The 23,972-nt window shown below is 40.3% G+C and overlaps 2 protein-coding genes across 3 annotated transcripts in view; both read right to left on the bottom strand.

Annotated features, from left to right (window-relative positions):
- Positions 1-2,384: 2,384 nt before the first annotated feature.
- The window catches only part of LOC121268219, a 42,510-nt gene continuing 20,922 nt past the window's right edge, over positions 2,385-23,972 (bottom strand). For both annotated transcript variants that reach the window (XM_041172381.1, XM_041172391.1), the window contains exons 8-13: positions 6,903-6,983; positions 6,730-6,777; positions 5,055-5,105; positions 4,880-4,948; positions 3,420-3,665; positions 2,385-3,156 (exon numbers count right to left, since the gene is read on the bottom strand). In XM_041172381.1, coding sequence (XP_041028315.1) covers positions 2,908-3,156; positions 3,420-3,665; positions 4,880-4,948; positions 5,055-5,105; positions 6,730-6,777; positions 6,903-6,983 — 744 coding nt within the window. In that variant the 3' untranslated portion in view covers positions 2,385-2,907. The remainder of the gene's footprint in view (positions 3,157-3,419; positions 3,666-4,879; positions 4,949-5,054; positions 5,106-6,729; positions 6,778-6,902; positions 6,984-23,972) is intronic.
- Positions 21,513-22,804, bottom strand: LOC121268231 (exodeoxyribonuclease-like). The gene is made up of 2 exons (XM_041172403.1): positions 22,051-22,804; positions 21,513-21,768 (listed from the first exon to the last, which is right to left on the bottom strand). Exons 1-2 carry the CDS (start codon positions 22,525-22,527, stop codon positions 21,685-21,687), a joined length of 561 nt encoding a protein of 186 aa, XP_041028337.1. The 5' UTR covers positions 22,528-22,804; the 3' UTR covers positions 21,513-21,684.

Raw genomic sequence — 23,972 nt, 5'->3', positions numbered from 1 at the left:
TTTCATTTTGCCTATGACCATCATTTTTCGTCATACCATCATATTTCAATCCTTAATTCATTTTTCAGTCTTAGCTTCATTTTTGCGTGGTGACCACTTTTACTCAACATAGTGCTCACTCGAACTTGACATTTTTTTCCCATTGTGTTTATTGTGTGATGAGAGCTATTACTCTGGGGTTCGAGCACTTTTGCTTGTCTATCCTCCCAAAGCACTTTTGCTCGAGTTTTGTGGTGCAGGTAGTTCTGATCAACATAGTGCTCACCCAATAGAGTGATTGACACTCTTGACCAACATAGTCCTCGTTGGGAGCAAGCACTTTTATTGGCCCTTGGGACGAGCATTTCTTTTCGCCACTCCATTGAGCAGGCATTTTAGCCCCTAGCCAAACCTCCATGCTCTTTCCCGGTACTTGCCTCTAGTGCAAGCACTTTCGCTTGCCTTGTGTAGGAGATGTTGTTGCTTGCCCCAGGATTTGAGCACTCTTTACTCGCTCAGGGTGCAGACAAATCCATGGGAGCACTGTTTGCACACTTAGGGTCTGAGTACTTACCTAGTGGTGTTTTGAAAACATCTCTTCTTGTTTTTTCTTCAAATTTCAAATAATGTTTATAGGGGGAGTTGGGTAAGTGTACGTGCCCTACTAGTGAGCATTATAAAAGCAAAGAATCACTGAATTGAGCCAGGATGAGATGCATCAGAACACCAAATACTCCAAGCTGAACTGTTGGTGTTTTTTTGTTTAGAGGTCGGTGGCTATAGTCCACGCATGAGGAAGTTTGTGCGTAGCAGTACATGACATTTATGCAAAGTATGGCTAGTGTGTGAAGCTCACTCACTTGCTGAAACACGATAGTATGTATATTAGTATTGGTCTGAATAAGAATGCCAAACAACTTGAAAAGTGTTCAAGTTGGGTTTACCTAACTAAGCAACAACGAAAAAAAAATGAAGGATATGAGAATATAGGCAGGGACGCTGGGGTTATGTAGGCGCAGTGGAAAATTTTAGGTTTCTATTATGATTTATAGGAATGTAAATTTAAATCGAAAAACCGGACCGGACCAGTTGGTCCGGTTTTGAACCTGTCCGGTCCAAGACCAGTTCCTATATTATGAAAACCGCTTGGACCCAGTCCAGTTTCAGTTCTGTAGTTTCCTAGATCGGACCGGACCGGTTGGAAAAAAATATAAAATTAATTTTATATATTATACAAAATATTTTATATATATAAGTTTTATATATAATATATAATTATATATGAAATTTTTATATATAATTATATATCATATATGAAATAATTTCATATTATAATTTATAACATAAAATGTTAATCTTAAATATGAAAATTTAATTGATCATATGCTTTAAACATAATATATATATATATATTAAATTATTAATAACATTTTATTATAAGAAGTAAGAACCAAAAAAGAAAGAAAATCACTCAAATATTTAAAAAAAAGGGAACCAGACCGAAAACTGGTAAAATCGAATATACCAGTTTAGGAAGGTAACCGGTATGTAATCGATTTTGAAAAATGTAAAATCAGTACATACTGAGTCGGTCCTAAATTTTGTCTAAAACTGAACCGGTTACACCCCTAACGATTTACATTCTAACCCCAAATCTTATGAGAAAGATAATTATTTTTCTTAAAAACTTAAAAGAATTTAGTTTAATACATCTCTAAATAAAAAGTCATATCGTCTTTTTATATTCTTTAATTAGTGTCGTTCAAATTGTACCTATCCTCTTTTACTTGGTCGGTGGACCTCTCTATGAATGGCTTTTTGCTTTTTTACATTTTTTTATAAATAATGTTTTTTTTTCTTGTTAATGCTAAACGTATTATAAGATTTTCCTTAAATATAAAAAACTCTTGTCACTAATTGTTTGAATTTCTTTTATTGGTAAACATGCATCATATTTATTTTTAAATAATAATATTAGATATGATCCTAGAGCGTACAAATTCCGTATACTCACTTTTAAAAAAAAATAAGGTTCATCATTAAAAAAAAAAATAACTTTTTTTATATAGATCTCAAATTTATCTACTTTTTTAAAATATACAGAACCTACGCACTTTAATATTGCAAATATCATTTCTCAAACCTAAATTGATATATTGATAACATATTTGTATCTTGAGTTTTGTCTATAATAATTTTTGTATTAAACATGGCATAACATTAACTACGAAAAAGTTATAACGGCTATGGTTAGTGTTACGTGATTCAATTGTGTTTAGATCTTCATTTTTTTTGGTTCTGGGCACCTGTATTCATGGTTAGTGTATTTTTTTATTATCATTAACAACCTATAAACCTTAATATATATATATATATATATATTCGTGTGAAATGAACAAACATGATACAAGAAGGGCCATCACCTATTTAATTATTTTGGCCGTCGCCATAATACATAACAATAAATTAAAGACATAAAGAGTTCCATCTCCCTTGTAGGAGTTATAGACAAAATGACAGTCCTAATCTCTCCTTTCTAATGCATCTCCGCCACCATATTACCATAGCACATACATACATTGTACAACAATTCTCACAGGCCTTGTGATTCTGCAACTGTCTTGTGGTCTTTGGCACACCGATCCTTAATTAGCCGCCGAGAATGAGAGAGAGAGAGACCATGTTTCTTCGAGGCAAAGCAATAAATTAACATCGGGAAAGACACGGCACGGGAACACCTTTTAAGCAATCATCGACAGAAGGAAACCAAAAAACGGTACACCCATCTCCCTGCTCCCGCATTAAACCATCCACTTCTATATATGCCTAACATAATGTTCATGAACCCTACAATTTCCAAGATCCCACCGTGTCGTCTAAATATGAATCAATCGAGTTGAGCACCTGGGACTATGCAAACTAATCAACTCAATTGTACGTCGAAGATCTGGGTTTTGGTGGTATATAAAACGAGTTGCCACAGTCTATTGGAGTTTGCAACAAAGGATTCCATCTATCAAAAATTATCCGGCCACCACGGCCCATCCTTCCACGAAATTTACATGGTGCTGATATGCTATTTCTTGTTGACGAATCAGATGGTGGTACAATGCCTGCAGCTGCCAACTTTTCCGGAACTAGAGGCTTCGTGAACAATAAAATTGGTTCAAGAGGATCCTGCGCATGATTTTATCCCATGTAAAAATTCACATTTCATAATCCGCAACCAAAAGCAGACGCCACTGCAATTTATATATAGAATTTTTCTGGGAACCATTTAAAGTGCAGTCTAGTTGATACTTGACTTATGACAGTGATAACGATTTCAGCAATTACTTTGGATTCTCTCTCCCAATCAAGAAGGGAGAAATCGGGGGAAGAGAGGAGGGGTTTCAAACAAAAGAAGGAGGACAATATGTGCAGAAGAGCTTTTGGAGTACCATTTTATGAAGCCATCCATGTGGTACATGTCGCCGCCGAAACTCTTGCTTTATGCCTCCTGAGGGAACTGTAACCATGTTGGAGTCTGTCAAAGGGATATTCGGTATTGCAGAAGGTCGGGCACGTGGACGGATATTTTCAAGGTCATCTGAATCCACATATTCCTCTTCACTAGAACCGAACTTGCAAGAGAAGGGTGGAAATCCTGGGAGTGCGAAGCTATCTTCCAGGAGCTCCGTCTCGTGCTGAAAACCCATAAGAAGCCAGCCAACAATTATAACGGGTTTTAATTCAAAACAAATTGGCAATTACATAAAACAAGGAATCTCTTGCCTATGATCAACTAGATGGTAAAGTGAATAAATGTAACATGTTTAACCTATGCAGAAAATCATGTTATGAAACATCGTGCAGACACAGGATTAAGAGATCAACATAAAAAGACTTTTTTTCATACATGCAAAATATAGAATTTTAAAACAACGCAGTACAAGAATCTATCCCTGCTCCACTAACATGATGCATATTAAAAGGCTAACACCATAAAGAAAATTAGTTGAGTATCCCAGTACAATTAAGTTAGTCCTGTTTTAAACTGCCTAACTCATTGCATCCTCATCCATTACAGCAGATAAATAAGACTGTTTAACGTCACTTTATGATAATCAATATTGTTAAGAGTTGTCACATACGTAGGACTTGTTATTATATATATTACTTATAAAGAATAATTATGTTATTATTAACCTAATATAAAACCTTGCATGCAGACAATCAATAAAGAATCCTTCTTTTTCACATTCTCTTTGTTTTCTCTCATCCTTTCTCACTCTTTCCAACTTTACAACTCAACTTTTGCAACTCAATTTGACCTCTACTAGTGACTTCCTTTTAACTTCGGAAGTCCTGTTATTCCTGCCTGCCCATAAACACCACATAATACAGGATGGATTTGCTCTCAATTCAACTAGGCTCTTCCCACCAACAAGCTTCCTACCCGAAGATGTCAACGATTGAACGGCAGAATTGGGAAAAACTCAATAGCCTCCAAAGCAGACCACAGGAAAAGGAACAATGGAGAAGCAAATAATGATTCATTCTACGTCCTTTTAACGCTTGAATAACAAACAAGGGGTATGATTTCAATTATTTCACTTTCAAGTTCTCATCTGTAAAAATGGAAACCTAAAGCAGTGGTTCTCAAAAATATAAAAATAACAATAGTGAACAAAAACAATAAAGGGGAGTGCTGGTACTGTTGTACACAAGATGCTTTTTATGGAAAAAGTGAACCCATTCAAACCACCAAGTAACAACAATAAGATAGATGTCTCATAGGGAAGGCCCTGTGTCTTTCTTATGATGTTTCAGATATACCATGATTCTACTCAAAACAGAGAGTCAACGGAGAATTCCTTAATATAAATGCAATCAAAGATGATATACATAATAGGCATACCTTATACTTCATTTGGATCCTCTGAAGGCTAACTTCAGTCTCCATTACTTCTCTCTTTGTCTCCTCTCTCTGTATAAATTAAGAAAACTGAACAATAAATCTGCATTCCAGATAGTGGAAAGCTACAGAAGCTATATATTATTAGTGTTTTGAAAGTTCAATCAGAAATAACAACCTTAATTAAAGCCTCCAGAATTGTCTTGGCTTGGTCGAGGTTGCGCCTGACCTGAAAATAATTAAACAGACAGTAGAGATTTTGATTGTGTATTTATTACCCAAAACATCACAAATAAATACTAAAGACACCAAAATTGCATACATGCTTCCGATAGGTCAAGTGTATCATACTACTACACCTGTGAATATCTAAGGATGACACAAATCATCTAATGTAATCAGGAGCATCCAAATAATATAAATTCAGGAGCACAAAAGCAAAACCGATAGATGGAGACATGTAGTAGGACCCTTTAATTTTATAAGGAAGACAGGGAAAAGATTATTCCAGGGCCCAAAGTTTTTTGTTTTTTTTGATAAGCAATAAAGAAAAAGATTCAATAAGGCGCAATCCCAATATACAGAATGTATACGAGAGACACGTGCCTAGAAAGAGAAAAGGATACAATAGCATGTAGGTTAAGCCCGTTAAAGTCTATAGAAGCTGTCCAAATTAAGCCCAAACTTTAATTTGGCATAACTCGTAAGCTAGGGGATGCGGATCCTACTTGGAAATTTGCATAATTTGATTTAAGTCTACTTGGGTGTATTTTATAGGTCAAAGAAACTTCATTAATAGAAATGAAATTTTCTATTTGCACATTGCCACAAATCCTCCCTCTGTGGCATACCTCCATAGCCATTTGCCCAGAAGAGCTTTGTTAAACATGATTATGTTTCTAACCTGCCAACTGCCTGATGTATTTGATTAGCTGACATCATCCTACTCAGCCTCCTATTCTAGTGTTAATGAAGCATATGGTGCCATTTAGATTAGTTTGTTTCAGATTTTATGTAACTTCTTTCAGCTTTCAAGACTGATACTGTTTTTATGTTAACCGACTTGATTCAAATGAACTTGGTTCAAATGAAAGATTTATTTTATTCAAATGAAGAACTTACTTTTATGTTGGTCTCTTGCCGGTTGCGAGTTACATAAGTTACGTAACATCCCTAGCCTACGAGAATGGGTGTAACAGTTTCCCGCCATATAACCCCCAATTCTATACAATACTAAACCTTTCTAAATCTATCCCCTATTTAAGCAATATTTGCAGAAATACGAGTTTTAAATTTGTGACAACTGCAAATTAGTGGAGCCATTAGCAAGCTGGAAAAGCCCATAACATAGCCAGCCTCGCTCAACTAAGTTCATTTAATGGTGGAATCAAAATCAAGACTAAATACTTGTTCAGTAAACAAGTTCAAGTTCGACCCCAGCTAGGGTTCCGTAAACAAGTTCGAGTTCAACCTCAGCTAGGCTTGCCCTGGCTCCTAAGCTCAAAAGCCCACATGTATCAACATGCAGATTATATATATTTTTTGGAAGTAACAATAGCACACAAACAAGAGACATATTTCAAAATAAGTACAAAACAAGAATAATATATATGCTTTGCCAGGCTTGGACTCGTTAAACCAAGCCAGCCTGCTTGGTAATTTTCTCACAAGCGAGCTTGAGCTTGTTTAGCAAAGAATTATTCAAACTTGAGTAAAACTTGAGCCTTTCTAGACTTCACCAAAATGAGTTAAACAGCGTAGGGATTGGCCTGACTCTTTTTCAGCAGAGTATATAACTCCAAGACCATAGTACTCATAAAAACAGCAATAAATTATGTAAAAGTAGAGCTCACCTGACGAAGCTTTTCAAATGATTGTACATTGTTTTCCCTCCTTTGCATCTAAACAAAAGATCACCGTGAGGAAGTTTAGAAACTAATTTGTACATACAACTTTATTACGTAGAGAGAGACGTTTTTACTCAGAACTCAGTTAAATGTGAGTGTGAAATAAGTTCAACACCTACCCTTCTCGTATGAAGTCTGTGGGCCTTCTCCCTTGGCCTAAAAACATTGTACGGATTGGTGTCATTGACAGGTGGAGGAGGCTGTAAAAAAAAATGCAGTTGAAGTTGTCAATAACTGATAATAATTTGCATATGCGACAAATTATTTCATGTAAATGTAAGTATTGAGTATAAAATTGTAGGAGCAAGATTTGCCAAATAGATTATTCAAATACTTCCACACAAAGCCTTGCTTTTCTTAAAGGACCAGTCCAGCACATGCTTCTTGTTAAGCCTGGTATGAATTGTACAAGGGACAACTTTAAGACAGAAGAATATAGTATGTATCAACTCTACATTTTCTAGTTTCTTTCCTACCAACAAAAGAATTCCAATGTAGTAGAAAAACTTTGGAAAATGGCACCCCAAATTTATTTTTTTATAAGTAAAATGAAGTTTTATTGAATCAAGTAAATAGGCATAGCCCAAGTACATAAGAAGTATACAAATAAAAAAACCTAATTACAAGTTTGGGCTAGAAATATATATATATATATTATGAATAAAAATTTTATTGAGACAAGTAACAAGGCAAAGCCAAGTACACAAAGTATACAAAAACTGAACCTATTACAAGTCGGGAGCTAAAAGAAGAAAGAAGAAAATCACAGACTCTAGCTCCATTAAATAAAATAGCCGAGGCCCACTGAAATAAGGAATTAAAGAAAAAACATCAAGTTCATCAACTGGGAGTTCTTATCTTCAAAGCATCGATCATTCCTCTCAATCCAAATACACTGATTCCTCTTGATCCAAATACACCACACAAGGCACAAGGGGATCATATTCCAAACAGCTGCAATTTGCACATTACCCCTTAAACCTCTCCAGCAAGCAAAAAGTTCCACCACCCTCCTAGGCATCACCCAAGCCAAACCACACCTGTATTTTTTTTTTTTACAAGTAAGATGTAATTTTATTGATAAAGATAGGCATAGCCCAAGTACACCGGAAGTATACATATGAGTACACCAAATTAAGAACTAGAAACTGTTACAAGAAAATCATGGAAGCTGAGACCATTTAACTCTAAAGCAATGGCCCACATAAATAAAGTCTTCCAGAAAAAACTCCTAAACTTTTCCGAGGAGCGTTCATGATCCTAAAAAAATCTATCATTTCTTTCTCTCCAAATACACCAGAAAACACAAATAGGAGTCATCTTCCACAGTGCTACAATCTGTGGTGTCCCTGCAGTCTCCAGCTAACTAGTAGTTCCACCACCCTTCCCAGCATTACCCATGCTAATCCCATTCTGCTGAAGAGTAAATGATCTACCGTTTCCCCACTATTTTTGCACATACAGCACCAGTCCGTAATTATAAGTCCACGCCTTCTTAGATTATCAATGATTAAAATCTTCCCTAAAGCTGTTGTCCAAACAAAGAACGCAGCCTTGGGAGGTGCTTTAATCCTCCATATGTTATTCCAACGAAAATTGGGCCTAGTTTGAGCTGTAAGTATGTCATAGAAAGAGCGTACCGAGAATTTCCTTTTCTTAGAAGGTCTCCATTCCGTCGTGTCTTCAGTTGGAACAACAACAGTGATGTTATACGGCAAGCTAAAGAAATCCACTAGAGCACTCACTTCCCAATCTTGTGCCTCCCTAGTGAGGTTGATGTTCCACTCCTGTGAATCATGTCTAACTGCCCTCATGTCAGCCACCATAACTTCCTTTTCTCGTGCAATTCTGAAAATATTAGGATAAGCAACCTTAAGAACTGTATCTCCCACCCACACATCATTCCAAACACAAACTAGTATTACTCGAAAAAGCCATCCACCCTTGCCGTATATACTTCCACAACCCAACACCATAAGCACCCCCTCCCCTCATTAGACCACCAGCCCTCCCTTGCACTCCCATACTTCGCATCAATCACCCCTTTCCATATGGCTTCCCTCTCATGATTATAATGCCACAACCATTTCCCTATTAAAATGGTTCAAACCACACCTATTGAACACTTCTTAGTTCATACCATAACAACCTGGTCACATCACAATGTAATAATAGATGATCCATTGATTCACCAGATTTCTTGCATAAGAAACACAAATCCAAAACAATTAACCCATGCTTCCTGAGATTGTCCAAAGTCAAAATCTTCTCTAAAGAAGCAAACCAGCCAAAGAACACAACCTTTGAAGGCACCTTACTCTTCCAAGGAAAAGAGTAAACCCCATTCGGCCTAGACAGTGTCTTATAGCAAGAATGAACTGAAAACTTTGTTACCAGTAGGCATCCAGACCATCTTATCTCTCAAATCCCTCGCAAACTGAGTACCATTCAATAAACCAAACAATTCAGAAACAGCCCCCATTTCCCAATCATTCACAGCTCTAGAGAATAGAACATTCCAATGAGAAGAGCCACTAGAACACTCCAAAAAGTCAGCCACAGGAGCATTCGGATTCTAAGAATTATGAACAAGATTTGGAAAAACAGCACAAAGAGCCCTACCACCACACCATGGATCATGCCAAAAACAAATTCTAGAACCGTCCCCAACCACAAAAATAACATGTTTAACAAAAGCATCCCAACCTCTTCTAATATTTTTCCACACCCCCACACCATAAGTACCTCTTGCCTCCTTAGAACTCCAAGCACTCCCATATTATTTTGATGAGTAAGCACTCCTATATTTAGAATCAATCACAGCTCTCCACAAAGAATCACACTCCTGACTCCACAACCACTTTCCTAGTAAAGCTTTATTAAAACTACTCAACTTCCAAAACCCCAACCCACCGCACGACAAAGGAGTACAAATCTTATCCCAACTAACCAAATGAAACTTAGCTTCCTCCCCTAAACCACCCCACAAGAAGTCTCAAAATAACTTCCCCAACCGATTTGCCACACCAATCGGTATGGGAATAAAGACAGAAAATAAATAAGAAGGTTAGACAACTTACTTTTAATAAGAGTGATTTTCCCCCTTTTGACAAATACAACCTCTTCCAACCTACCAACCTTCTCCAACACCCCATCCCAAACCGTACTAGCCTTGAACATAGCCCCCAAGTGAAGCCCACGATAAATAATCGGCAAAGAAGAAAACTGACAATCCATAATACTTGCCAACCTACTCATATTTCTCAATCAGACGATTGGACACTACAAGAATATCCAGAGTCCTCCGGCGAAATATTCTGTCAAAGACGCCGGCACCAGGAAAGGGACCAACGGCACCCTAGAAGACATTAACAACAAAATTCATGGTCCAACCAGCATGCACATTAGTAGTCAAAGCATTCATCAACGGCTCAGAAGGAGCTGATAAAGCGTCCTGTAGCAAATCCGCTCCTTGGGGAAACTGAGACGACGCCGGCACTAAGTTTTGCAGTAGATTCGCCACTTCTGGAGGCTTAGAAGACGCCGACGAGGAGTTCTACAGCAAATCCACCACTTAGTGAGGATCAGACAACACCGATAACAAGTTCTGTAGCAGATCCGCCACTTGTGGAGGCTTAGACAACGCTGCCGACGAATTCTACAACAGATCTGCCACTTGGAGAGGCTCGGGTGAAGCCAGCGCCGAAAGCACCATCTGAGTCGAAGTTCCTTGGCCTAACGGACTTAGCCCGCCATTCTAAGCTGGGTTGGGCCTTATTCAAAACCGGCCCAACCTTTTCCTTTCCTTTAAGTGAAATCCCACCCTCCTTTCTATTAGGGTCATCCACACGTAAAAGCTCAGGGGCATTCTTATCATCAGCCTTGGAACGGAATTGGGCTTTCATACAAAATCCCCCCACCTCACGCCCACCTCCCCATCCAAGCCCAGCTCCTTATGATATTAATCTTATTCTTTAACTCCATTAATTCCCTCAACGGTGACACTAGCGATTCCTCGTCTTCTCCACCCTACGTGCCAACCTCGGGTACCTCCTCGCCTTTGTTCGTCCTACACAGCAGACCATTAACAACAACATCATGTTGGCCCTCCCCTCCCCCCAGCGGGGCTCGTGCGACAACTTTATGCCCAATCATGCCCCAACAAACGAGTTTCAATTTCCAAAACACATGCTAGACTCTCTAGAACATCCTTGAAGGATTCCATGCCCCTGGCCGTCACCTCCCTCCGATACAATTTCTTCCATATCTCTCTCTGTTGACCTACAAGGTTACCAAACGCCACAACCTTACCTCTATTTTCCAACCTAAGAACAGAGTAGTCTAAATTGTAGGCTTCATGCAAGGTACTAGAATAATTCGCCATCCTATTCCATTTTCACCCTCTGGGACGATGATGAAGCCCCTTCTACCCCTTCCCCCATATCCCGCCACCACCACAAACCGACCATAATAGTTCAAACACCTCTGCGCCACAGATGCTCGAGAGCTATCTCTGATCATTTTGTAAAACTCCTTGCTAAACTACACAAGCCTCTATTGGCATAGCTATCAGCCACTCCACCAACCCCGCACTCGAGAGAAATGAACTTACTAACTTTCCTACTCCTCTCTTCTAGATTCTAATGGACCTACCTCTCTAGATAAAATAAATACTTTAGAATCCACCAACAAACTCTTTGTAAAACCCATTGAAATAATAGCAAGAAAAGAATTTCCAAAGAGAAGCATTGGAAATAGAACAAAAGAGAAAAAGAAAGAAAAGAGAAAAGAGGCTAGAAATATATACAAGAAACTCATACAAACTAGCTCCATTGAAAACAATAGCAAAGGACCAAAGAAATAAGGTATGGAAAAAGAAACATTCAAGTTCTTCCAAAGTGCATTCCCGGTATTCAAAACTTTGGCCATTCCTTTCAAGTCAAATTCACCACACAAGACATAGAGGAACATTTTCCACATGACATCAATTTGGGGGTTGTTCTGAAGACCTCTCCAATAAACAAGAAGATCCACCACCCTCCTAGGCATCACCCGCGTAATTCCAATCCTATTAAAAATCTCATCCATTCTAGGAGCCATCGAACTGGTGGAATTTTCCCTTAAATTACCTGAGGTGCACTTGCGGGAAACTCATTGTCGTGAGCCTGTACACCTACAGGATTAGTTGGGACTTTGTTTCCAACAATCGGTGCCAATCAAAAAATAAAAGAATCTCATCTCATAAAACCCTTGCCACCTCACAATGAAGTAATAAATTATCCATAGATTCACTACATCTTTTCACATATATAGCACCAATCCATAACTAAGTTAGCGCTTTTACAGATTGTCCATGGTTAGAATTTTCCCATGAGAAGCTCTTCAACCAAATAAAGCAATCTTGGGAGGCACCTTACTCCACCCAATTCACTTCCAATAAAAAGATTATGTATTTGACCTGATATAACCTTATACAAAAATTAGACCGAGGACTTCTTGTTTCCAGAATGAATCCAAAGCAACCTATCCATCTCATTGCTATCAATGCTCGTAGCATACAACCTGGAAAGTTAAAAAATAGCCCCCACTTCCCAATCTTGGGCAGCTCTAAGAATACGAAGATTCCATTGTAAAGAGCCATTAGATTTGTCCAAAAGATCCACCACCAAAGCACCCTAATCATAAGCAATCTGGAAAAGGATAGGAAATGCAATCTTGAGGGCAGAGTCATTGCACCAAATCCCATGCCAAAATGTGTAGAGCGACATAGACCAATCATGCGTAGGATGAAGCAGTGTGCACATACAGGGGTTAGCTCTATAAATGTGTAGAGCCAAGTGTAGTAGGGTGTAGTAGTAGGCACTTCTAGGCCCCTTTGTTGCTACTGGATCACTCCAGTGCTTACGGACCCTTGGCCATTTATTGCAAATTTGCAACATAACCGTTGCACATTCCTATTATTTTTCTACAACCCCACATAATTTGCACCTCTCACTTCATTAGGGCACCAACCCCCCAATCACTCCAATATTTGGAATCAATAACAACCATCCAAAATGACTTCCCTTCATGATAGCGCCATAACCATTTACAAAGAAGAACCTTGTTGTTCATCCTCAACTTTTGGACCCCCAATCCTCCACATGAAATCAGAAAACAAATCTTATCCCAGCTAACCACGCAGAATTTAGCTTCCTCCCAAAGTCCTCCCAACAAATACACAAAAATCTTCTCAATCCGATTAGCCACACAGGCAAGCAAGGGAAATAATGATAAAAAATATGTAGGAAGGTTAGAATGAGTGCTCTTGATGAATGTGGTTCTTCCCCCTTTTGATAGGTAAGTCCTTTTCCAGCCTGCCAACCTCATCTCACTCTTCTCAATGGCACCATCCGAAATCACCTTCACTTTATAAGTAGCCCCCAGGGGAAGACCATGGAATTTCATGTCAAAGAAGATACCTTGAATCGCAATATACTAGCCAAGCCTTTTACATTATACACGTAAGCCACTAGGACCATCTCAAATTTCGCCAAATTCACTTTTAGGTCATAGACAGCTTCAAAACAAAATGAGCCCTCAACAGTCGAATGTGGCCTTCCTTCGACTAAAATAAAAAAGAAATGTATCATCTACAAAAGGATGGGAGGTATTTACAAGGGATTGCCTTCCGTAATCCCTGCCAAGGATGCCAGGGGTACCTCAGTCCCTCTATCACAAGACTTGAGGGCCTTGAGGCACTTGAGTAGGAGAAAGAGCGCTCATCTCAACTTTTGCAGCCACAAAATAGGGATTACCCTCATTAGCCTCTTCGTAAATTCCATCCCAACCTTTGTCATTTTCATTCACACACTCGAACAAGGACTTCGGTGCACCATTTTGAGGGTCTATGATGGTCAACAACCATTTTCGTGTCAGGCCAAGGGGTAGTGGAACTGTCGCTAGCTCATCATATGGACTAACCGAGGTCAAGCTTGTTTCAAAAGAGGACAACTAGTTAACTGCTTTTCTTTTTTTTTTTTTAAAAAAAAAAGAGTCAAAAGTCGCCTGTCCAAGAGTGACCCCCTCCCAAATATTATAAAAGAACCCTCACTTGCGGCAGAGGAATACCATGGTGACAAAAAACCCATAAACAAACCAACCACTAGTATCTAACATAAGGTATACCCATCTTGTATGTACGTAAAAGCCCCTTTAGTCTACCCAAAACAAAGTCCTCCCCAAAAAAATCCCAATTTCTGCCACTCGCCCCATATTTAACTAAGAAATCCGTTGCCATGTTAGCTTCTCTAAACACGAGCTTAAACTGGACATCCATAGAAGACAAAAGAGAAGTCGTTTCATCCCAAAAATCCCACAAATACCAATATTTACAAGTCCCCGAGATAAACCATCCCATCACCACACTCGAGTCCGATTCCACTAAAACAATTCATATACCCAGCTCGACACAAATAAAGTCCAAGCACTGCTCTGCACTCAACAATATTATTAGTAGCCTGACCATACGAATGAGCAAAACCCCCAAGAACCCACCCATTCACATCCCAGACAACACTTCCCCCACCGGCCATCCCAGGATTCCCAAGGGAGCCACCATCTACATTGAGCTTAGAGAAGACCTCTGTCGGCGGGGCCCAAGCAATCAACTTCAGATTTTTAACTATAGGCAGCACCACGGGACAGCTGAGTTCCCTCAACACTCCCAAGTCATGATTCCTCACCACTTTAAACGTTTTCATGGACCCCGAAATATCTGCAAGCATCCCTTTTACCATCTGAATAATGACTTTTGATTCGAATTTCGTATTTTCCATCCATGCCGTGCATCGAGCTTTCCAAAGAGCTCAAGAAATTAATATAGGAATAATACCACGAAACCAACGAACTTGCGAGACTAGAGAAGCCCGACACCACCATATGTTCAAAACATTTGTCCATACTCAAGTCTGAGGTAATCGGATGCCAAAAACAGCAGCAAAAAAATCCCAGACCTTCCTTGGTCCCTCCCCATCACAAAGCACATGATACACCCCGTAGTTCACTAAAATTGGTGGATGAGACGTTGGAATTTGAGTTGGCAATGATGGGAGTTGAAGAGGGGGGCACTAACAAGCATCCCGAAGAAGGGGCGAACACAATTTTTGTAAGCAAGTGTTTTGACTCGGATTCGAAGTTGAATATTCCTTTGAAAAAATTACGGGGCGTGAATAAGACAGGGAAGTTGAGAGTCTTGGAGAGGACTCAATCCAAAAAATTTCTTTTGTTTATCTATGCAGATACTAATATGGAATATTCGAGGTATTCGATCGTCGAAGAGTAGACTTTGACGACTCATGAGTAAGAGTAGGCCACTAGTAGTGGCTTTATTAGATCCTTTTCTTTCTTCCAATAAATGTTGGCGATGGGCTAGGTGGTTAAACCTGCCAAATTTTGTGGATAATGCTGTAGTCGGGGGCAAAGTGTGGCTGTTTTGAGATGCTAGTCTGAACTTCGATTTCATTTCCATGTCTAACCAAGTTTTGTCTAGCTGGTTCGCTAGAGGTAATGTGTGAGTCTTGGTGTCTATAGTTTATGCTAGTTGTTTTACGAGGAAGCGCAGGGAGTTGTGGGAGCACTTGTGTGCTCTCGATGCAGGTGGTTGGCCGTGTTTTGTTGGGGGTGATTTTAATATTGTCCGATATGATGAAGAAAAAGTGGGAGGTATGTTGAGTGCGGCTCGGGTAAAAGAGGAATTCAACACTTGTATTCATGATTGTGGGCTTTTAGATTTGCCTTCTGCGAGACAAAAACTTTCTTGGTGCAATGGTAGGCTCGGGGGGAGAAGGATTTGGGCTAAGACTGGATAGGTTTTTGGTCAATTCTCTATTTCTTAATGTTTTTCAGGATGCACGTACAGAGTACCTTCCGAGAACTTCTTCGGACCATTGCCCCTTTCTTGGATAGGGAAAGAAGGGTTGGGATCCAGTATTTTCGGTTCCAACGTATGTGGGGGACTCATGAAGGGTTCCTACCTTTGATCTGGGAGTGTTGGAATCAAGAGGTTGAAGGTTGCGCTATGGTGAGAGTGAGTTATAAATTAAAATGTCTAAAGAAGTTGAGAAAGTGGAATACAGAGACGTTCGGGAGAGTGGAATACAGAGACATTCGGGAGAGTGGAGTTAGAAATTACAGGCCTTGAATCCCATATCATGAAGCTTGAAGAAATTCTTAGTGCTGAATTTTCCCAGGATCGGGAGAATGAACTTCTGCTGTGTAAGCAGCGACACCTCCAATGGCTTCATCGGGAGGAGATTTTGGGATGTCAGAAATCACGTATTAAATGGCTAACTGAAGGTGATTCAAATTCAGCTTTCTTCCATGCTTCCCTACGTATTAGAAAAAAGAGTAAAGTCATTGATTGTATGAAGCTTCGGGATGGATCATTGTTACATTCGGCGGAAGAAGTTCATGATGCGGCAGTGGTTTTCTTTCAAGACTTGCTCTCGACGGCACCAATTGAAACTCATGAGGAAAGTTTTCAATTGTTGTCTCCAATGGTTATTGAGAATGAAAATTCCGTGCTGTGCACAATCCCGTCCATAGAAGAAGTTAAAGATGCCTTGTGGTCGATACGCCAGGATAGCAGTCCTGGGCCAGATGGGTTCTCAGCAAGTTTCTTTGTCCTTGCTTGGGAAATTGTGAAGTAAGATCTGCTTGATATGACCAAAGAATTTTTTGAAGGTATTCCTCACTACTTTTTTTTCGGGGCTACTAATATTGTGTTGATTCCAAAGGTAGATGAACCGGAGGATTTTGGCCACTTTCGTCCTATTAGTCTGTGTTCTGTGGCTTATAAAATTATAGCCAAAATTATGGTGTTTAGATTGGCACCAATTATTGGGAAGATTGTATCGGCAGAGCAGTCTGCGTTTGTTCGGGATTGAAGTATCTTGGATAATATGTCTATTGCTCAAGAACTTGTGAATGGCATGAATCAGAAGACTAGAGGGGGAAATTTCATGCTGAAAATTGATATGGCTAAAGCGTATGACCGAGTGAACTGGAGTTTTTTGTTGGAAGGGTTACGTCGGTTGGGCTTCTCGGAAAAATAAAGGGCCTTAATTTTTAACTTTATTTCCTCTCCAAGTTTTTCAGTCATGTAAATGGGTGTTGCAAAGGGTTTTTTAAGCCTTCGCGTGGACTTCGCCAAGGTGACCCACTCTTTCCGTATTTGTTTCGTATTGTCAGAAGGGTTGCTTTCGCGCCTGCTTAACCATGCTTTTCAGTCGGGGCGAGTTAAATACTTTAGCTCAAATGGTGGTACAAGAGTGTCACATTTGTTATATGCGGACGATTTGCTAATTTTTGCAAATGGTGGAAAGGACTCTATTTGGAATTTGATGGGGGTGATCCACAAGTATGGAAGTTTATCGGGACAGCTGGTCAACCCAAGTAAGTCCTCCATCTTTTTCTCAAATATTCCATATGACCGGAGAATACAACCGAAGCATATTTCGGAGTTTACTGAAGGCACCTGGCCTTGTGTGTATTTGGGGATGCCAGTTCATGTAGGAAGAAAGAGGCTGCATATGTTTGAGCCTTTATTACAGAAAGTGCAAAAAAAATTGGCAGGATGGAAGTGCAAGTTACTCTCTTTTGGCAGTAAACTCATCCTTATTAAGCATGTCCTTAATAGCATGCCCATCCACTTGCTTTCTGTGTTATCCTTGCCGAAAGGAATTGAGGCCAAGCTGAAGAAATTTTTTTCTAACTTCCTTTAGGGCTCAAGCGGGGATGTCAATAAAAGGAAGTGGATGTCTTGGCGACGTATTTGTTTGCCGGTCGAGGAAGGTGGTTTGGGAATTCGTGACCTCTTGGAAGTTCGGAAATCTTTGTTTATGAAGTTTGCTTGGAAGCTAATTATAGGTGGCTCTCTTTGGTCCGACTTCTTCCGACTAAAATATGTGGGTGAGGAGCCGCTTGCCTTAATAGGGGCGAGGTCAAGGGGATCTTGTTTTTGGAAAGATATTTTACAGGTGCTACCTTTGGTCTTACAAAATTCACAATGGATAGTTCGAGAGGGTGTCTTAAATTTTTGGTATGACAATTGGCTTGGTAATGGACCTATTGTAGATTTTCTACCGGTTGTGGGGAATCATAAATTGTTGGTCCAGGATCTATGGGATGGGGTGGGCTGGAAATATGATGAAGTGCGGCCATTGGTTGATGAGTATATGTTCCAGAAAATCACTATCTAATGTCCGTGTTCGGGAGGGTAAGGATATGCTGGTTTGGAAGCACACAGTGGATGGGGCCTTTACTACGAAGTCGGCTTGGCAAATTATTCGTGCTCACGGTAGTATTTGTCCTTAGAAGAAGTGGCTTTGGCAAGATCATGTCCCGAAGAAAATGTCTTTTTTATATTGGCAGGCACACCAAAATGCTATTCCCATTGATACCATTATTCAACAGCTTGGGATTCCGGTTGTTTCTGAATACCAGTTAACTGCCTTGACACACCAAATGGAAGAGGGTTGGATTCCCAAATTCAGGTCCAGCCCATATTCAGGTTAAGCCTTCTATCCTGCTTTTTTGACACTTGGTTGCATGTGTGATGGCCTGAACATACTATCCACTAATCACCACACCTCTGTACGAGAGCCATCATCACACCTACTAATTCTGAGCTGCCGAAGTAAGAACCAGCTTAACCAAAGCCACCAAATATGACCACTTTTGCCCCAAGATGGTCCCACTAGGCGATGGCATAACAAGATTCCTCAATCCCACTCTAGGCCAAACAATTGGGCCAAAATAGCACAGTTACCCTCGCATCATTTTGTAGAACACATTATTGCTAATTTATGCAATACAAGCAGCATCCACCGTAAACAGGATTCCTAAATCCCACTCCAGGCCAAACAATTGGGCCACAATAGCACAGTTACCCTCACATCATTTTGTAGAACACATTATTGCTAATTTATGCAATACAAGCAGCATCCACCACATTCTTTTTTTTTTTTATAAGTATGAAATTTATTGATTGAATGAAACTAGGCAATGCCCATGTACACAGGAAGCATACAAAAGAGACTCCTAATCACATTCTAGAAAGCTGAAAAGAAAATAAGAACTCGTGAACGTTCCCTCCCTTTAGTACAATGGCAGCCAACCATTGAACTAAAGAAAACACAAAAAAATTCCATAATTCCCCCACATTTCTCTCCTTCTTGTTGAAGCATCTCTCGTTCCGTTCCATCCATATACACCACAATAGACACAAAGGAACCATCTTCCATGTCGCTGCGAGTTGGGGGCAATGATGATGCCTATTCCAACATGTTAAAAGTTCCGTCACACTCTTAGGCATAACCCAAGACAGCTCGGTTCAACTGAAAATACCCGCCCATAGCTCCCTCGCCACCTCACAATGCAGGAAAAGGTGCTCAATTGATTCCCCGTTACATTTACACATGTAACACCATTCCATCACGATCATACCACGTTTACTCAAATTGCCAGCCATCAAAATCTTTCCCAAAGCAGCAGTCCAAGTAAAAAAAGAGACTTTTGAGGGTATGGGAGCTCTCCAAATACCTTTCCAAGGGAACCGAATGGGCTGATGAGCTGCCAACTCTTTATAGAAGGACTTAACAGAAAATTGTTTGCACCCTGAATGTTTCCACAACATTCTATCCCTCCTATTTCCTCCTAAAAGGCTGTAAAAACGTGCTATTTCATCCACTTCCCAGTCTTGCGCGTTTCTGGATAAGATCAAATTCCACAGAACACTCCCATTGTCACAGCACAATATATCTGAGACAGCGGCCTGTTGATTTTCAGCCAATCTTAAAACAATAAATAGAGCACTCTTGCCACACCATACATCAAACCAAAAACTGATTCTAGTCCCCACTCCTACCTCAAAACTAGTGTGTTTTACGAACTCCTCCCACCCCTTTCTGATAAATTTCCAAGGGCTTACACCAAAGGAACCCCTGACCTCCTTAGAACACCAACCCCCCCAATCACAACCATACTTCCGAACAATACCCAATCTCCACAATGAATCCTCTTCCAGTTGAAATCTCCACAACCACTTCCCCAAGAGGGCTTTGTTAAAAAATGACAGGCTACGCACCCCCAAGCCTCCCAACTCCTTCGGGCAACACACCTTTTGCCAACTCACAAGATGAAATTTATGTTCTTCTCCCATACCACCCCACAAGAAAGCCCTAAACAATTTCTCCATCCGATTGGCCACTCAAGGATAGAAAATAAGTAGGAAGATTGGAAATGGTATTTTTGATGAGGGTAAGTCTCCCCCCTTTTGATAAGTAGAGCCGTTTCCAACCTGCCAATCTTTTTTCTACCTTCTCTACAACGCCGTCCCATATGTATTTTGCCTTGAAAGAGGCCCCCAAAGGAAGGCCCAGGCATTTCATCGAAAGAGAGGCCACTTTGCACCCCAACAAACTTGCTAGATGATTGATATTTTCCACCACCCCCACCGGGACCAATTCCGACTTTCCCAAATTCACCTTAACCCTGAGACAGCTTCAAAGCACAAAAGAACAGCCCTTAAAGCTTGCAACTGTCCACTATTAGCATCACAGAGGATTTAAGTGTCATCTGTATACAATAAATGAGAAATGGAAAAAGCACCGCAGGCAAAGTTGCCCACCGAAAAACCAGCAATAAAACCTCCCCTTACCGCCGCCTCCACCATACGACTCAAAGCCTCCATCACTACAATGAAGAGAAAAGGAAATAATGGGTCCCCTTGTCTCAAACTCCTCGAGCTCGAGAAGAAACCACAGGTTTGCCCGTTAACTAAAACAGAAAATCGAGCAAATGATACACAATGTTTCACCCAACCGCACCACCTATCTCCAAAACCACACCTCCTCAACATATATATCAAAAAATCCCAGCACACATGATCGTAGGCATTTTCCATATCCAACTTGCAAATGACTCCTAGAATACCTGCCCTCAACCGGCTATCCAGACACTCATTCGCTACCAAAACTAAGTCTAAAATTTGCCGGCCACATACAAAGGCATTTTGGGGCTTGGAAATGATTTTATCCATCACCAAGCTCATTCAATTAGCTAACACCTTTGAAATAATTTTATAAATCCCGCCTACTAGACTGATGGGGCGGAAATCTTTCAATTCAATAGCACCTGCTAGCTTCGGAATGAGAGCAATAAAAGTAGCATTAAGGGACTTTTCAAACTTTTGGCAAGAATGAAATTCATGGAAGACCCTCATCACATCCACTTTCACTATGTCCCAACTTTCTTAAAAGAAAGCCATAGAGAAACCATCCGGGCCCGGAGTTTTATCTTTGCACATCCCTCTCACTACCTGCAGCACTTCTGACTCCTCAAACAGTCTCTCTAACAAACTCGTTGCACTACCATCCAACTGTTTAAAATGTAATCCATCCAATTTAGGATGCCACACCTCCGTCTCTTTCAGAAGCTCTTCATAATAATTCTCTATATGTGCCTGAATGTCTGCTGAAGATTGATGCAATGTGGTACCAGAACGAATCACCTCAATCACATTATTGCGACTGTGAGAATTTGCCATTTTATGAAAGAACTTAGTACATTTGTCGCCCTCCTTCAACCACGTCATCCTAGATTTTTGTCACCAAGAGATTTCTTCTAACAACAAAACCCTTTTTATTTCGGACACCACCTCAATTTTTCTCAACAGAGACTCCTCGTTCACCTCCCCCTCTTCTAAAGAGCTCAACTCATTCCACAGAATACTCTTTTGTTCATCGGTGTGTCTAAAAATCTCAATATTCCACTTCTTCATATCCAACTTGAGGGCTTTAAGTTTAGAAGCCACAATAAAGCTGGGAGTACCATGAAAAGAATATGATGCCCACCAATTACTCACCTTCTCCCCAAAACTGACCGTTTGGAGCCACATATTTTCAAATTTGAAGTACCTCCTTCCCTCGTGGAAGCCATCACAATCTAGCATAATGGGGAAATGGTTAGAACATACCCTTGGAAAATGCTTCTGAATTAGATCCGGAAAATGTGACTCCCATGAAGAAGAAACCAGAAATCTGTCCAATCACGACCCCTCTCTACTGTTAGACCAGGTCTTACCCCCCCCCCCCCCCCCACTAGAGGAAGATCAATCAAATTGAGGTCGAAAATCAGCTCCAAAAAGTCTTCCATAGCCCGTGTCAAAGAAGAAATCTCCGCCCTCTCACAAGGAAAGTGTACCACATTAAAATCCCCACACACAACCCAAGGTAATTCCCAAATATGATGCAGTCCCGCTAGCCCCTCCCACAACAATCGTCTATCTCTATCCATATTAGGTCCATACACCCCCACAAGAGCCCACCTCCAACCATCCACAACATTCTTAAAAGAGACGGCCACTGAATGGTTCTCAATGCAATCCTCTACTAGATGCACCACTCTCTTATCCCACATTAACAAAACCCCTCCAGATGCACCCAAAGGGGCTAAGAAACTCCATCCCACAAATGAACAACCCCATAGACTCTGGATAATATTCCTATCAACATGGCTCAACTTAGTGACTTGGATACAAACAATATCAGCTTTCCAACTATGAAGAAGAGAACAAATGCGAAGACGCTTATTTGCATCGTTAATCCCCCTGGCATTCCACGATATGATTTTAGGCTTCATAAGAAAAACTGTTCCCCCTCCCCTTCTGTCTTTCCCTACCCACACTCCCCTCCTTATTATCATAATTGACAGTGCATATTAGTCTTTTCAACTCTCTATCTTGTTTAGCGGCCGACTTTTCTGCAGTTGAACAACCAGATTCAATGGCCACCAGAAGAGCCTTGAACTGCTCTTCGTATCCCGCACAAGAAATCCACAGGAATCTCTGAAGCTCCTCCGCCTTTTTCATCAACCAATCCGCAGGGATAGGGACTGGATTAGAGTGAATTGTACAAAGTAGGGTAGGACTACCCAACTCCTTCGGATCACCCATATCTTCACTGACCACCATCTATAAGCCCCTTGAAAATTCATCCGACACCTCTATTACGGACCCCACCTCCTCTATTGGCCCCACAATCAACTCATTAGGAACAGGCCCCACTTCCCTTATCGCCGTAAGCCCAGAAAAAACCCCACCCTGGTGCTCATCCGAAGGCAACTCAGTAGCACTACACTCGCCTGCGACACCAAAACAGGGTTGTGTCCCCCTCAACGGCATCTCCCCCATCATTGGGATAGGTAAACTGGTCTCCCCACACAAAACCGCCAGGATAGGTAAGCTAGACTCCCCTTCGGAATCTCCCTTTTCATTATCATCCTCTCTAATTTCTCCTTCCTCAGAGTTCTCACACTCCCTCCGGGAAACTGACGTTGCGGACCCACCAGGGTGGTCGCCGAGAGCCGACGACCCTTTCTGTGGCGGAAGTGGGTCCGACCGATCACGTATCGGCGAGGTGATAAGGGAACAAACCCCCTGTACCGGTATATCGGGCAAAACCCGATATATCTCCTTCCATACCCGTGCTGGGCCTGAGCCCTTGTCTAGCCCAAATTCAGTAGGCAGATTAGTGAGAGGCCACGTAAGAAATTGGCCCAAGCCTGAGCCCACGTCCCCAACAGCCTTATTAACGCACCGTTTCAACCAACTAATATTTTCAGACAAAACTCCCACTTGAAGTTCCATCTCAGCCAACGCCTGCAAAAGCAATTCCTCATTTTTTTTCTAATATTTTTAAATTTATGGATTTTTTTCTTTTTTTACTTATTAAAGTAGTTATCTCTTGTATTACATATTGTGTACAAGGTTTGCACCTGCTGACCTTTCTAATCAAATGATTTTACTTGTATGAAAAATTATGCCATCATTGTCTAAGATGCTTTCCCTTTATGAATTATTCTAGATAAAAATTAAAGTCAATCTTGTGTACTCAGGCTTCACCTAGACATTTATATTCATATTAATAAAATTTCTTTAAAAAACTGTAGTCAATTCCCAAGAAAATCAAATATCAAAAGAAAACAAATTTTGTAATAAAGATTAAAATAACATAATTATGCAATTCTAATCTAAAATCAGAAATTAACTGCATCCACAAAATTGACAATAAGAAAAGAGAAAAATGATGATGGCTCCATTTATCTCCAACAATTGTATTAAAGATCAGCATTCAGAGACATTCATAATT

This window comes from Juglans microcarpa x Juglans regia, chromosome 1D, assembly GCF_004785595.1.
Source record: "Juglans microcarpa x Juglans regia isolate MS1-56 chromosome 1D, Jm3101_v1.0, whole genome shotgun sequence".
Taxonomy (NCBI): Eukaryota; Viridiplantae; Streptophyta; class Magnoliopsida; order Fagales; family Juglandaceae; genus Juglans; species Juglans microcarpa x Juglans regia.
Note: the sequence above shows the minus strand (reverse complement) of the source record. Positions and strands in the feature narration are given on the sequence as shown.

Bases quoted from the DNA above. Each gene is read 5' to 3' on its own strand.
- LOC121268231 (XM_041172403.1), bottom strand. From the start codon at position 22,527: ATGATAATAAGGAGGGGAGTGTGGGTAGGGAAAGACAGAAGGGGAGGG. The intron at 21,769-22,050 runs GTTGTGTGTGGG...CCATTATGCTAG, and splicing joins ATATTTGGGAATTACCTTGG to ATTGTGATGGCTTCCACGAG.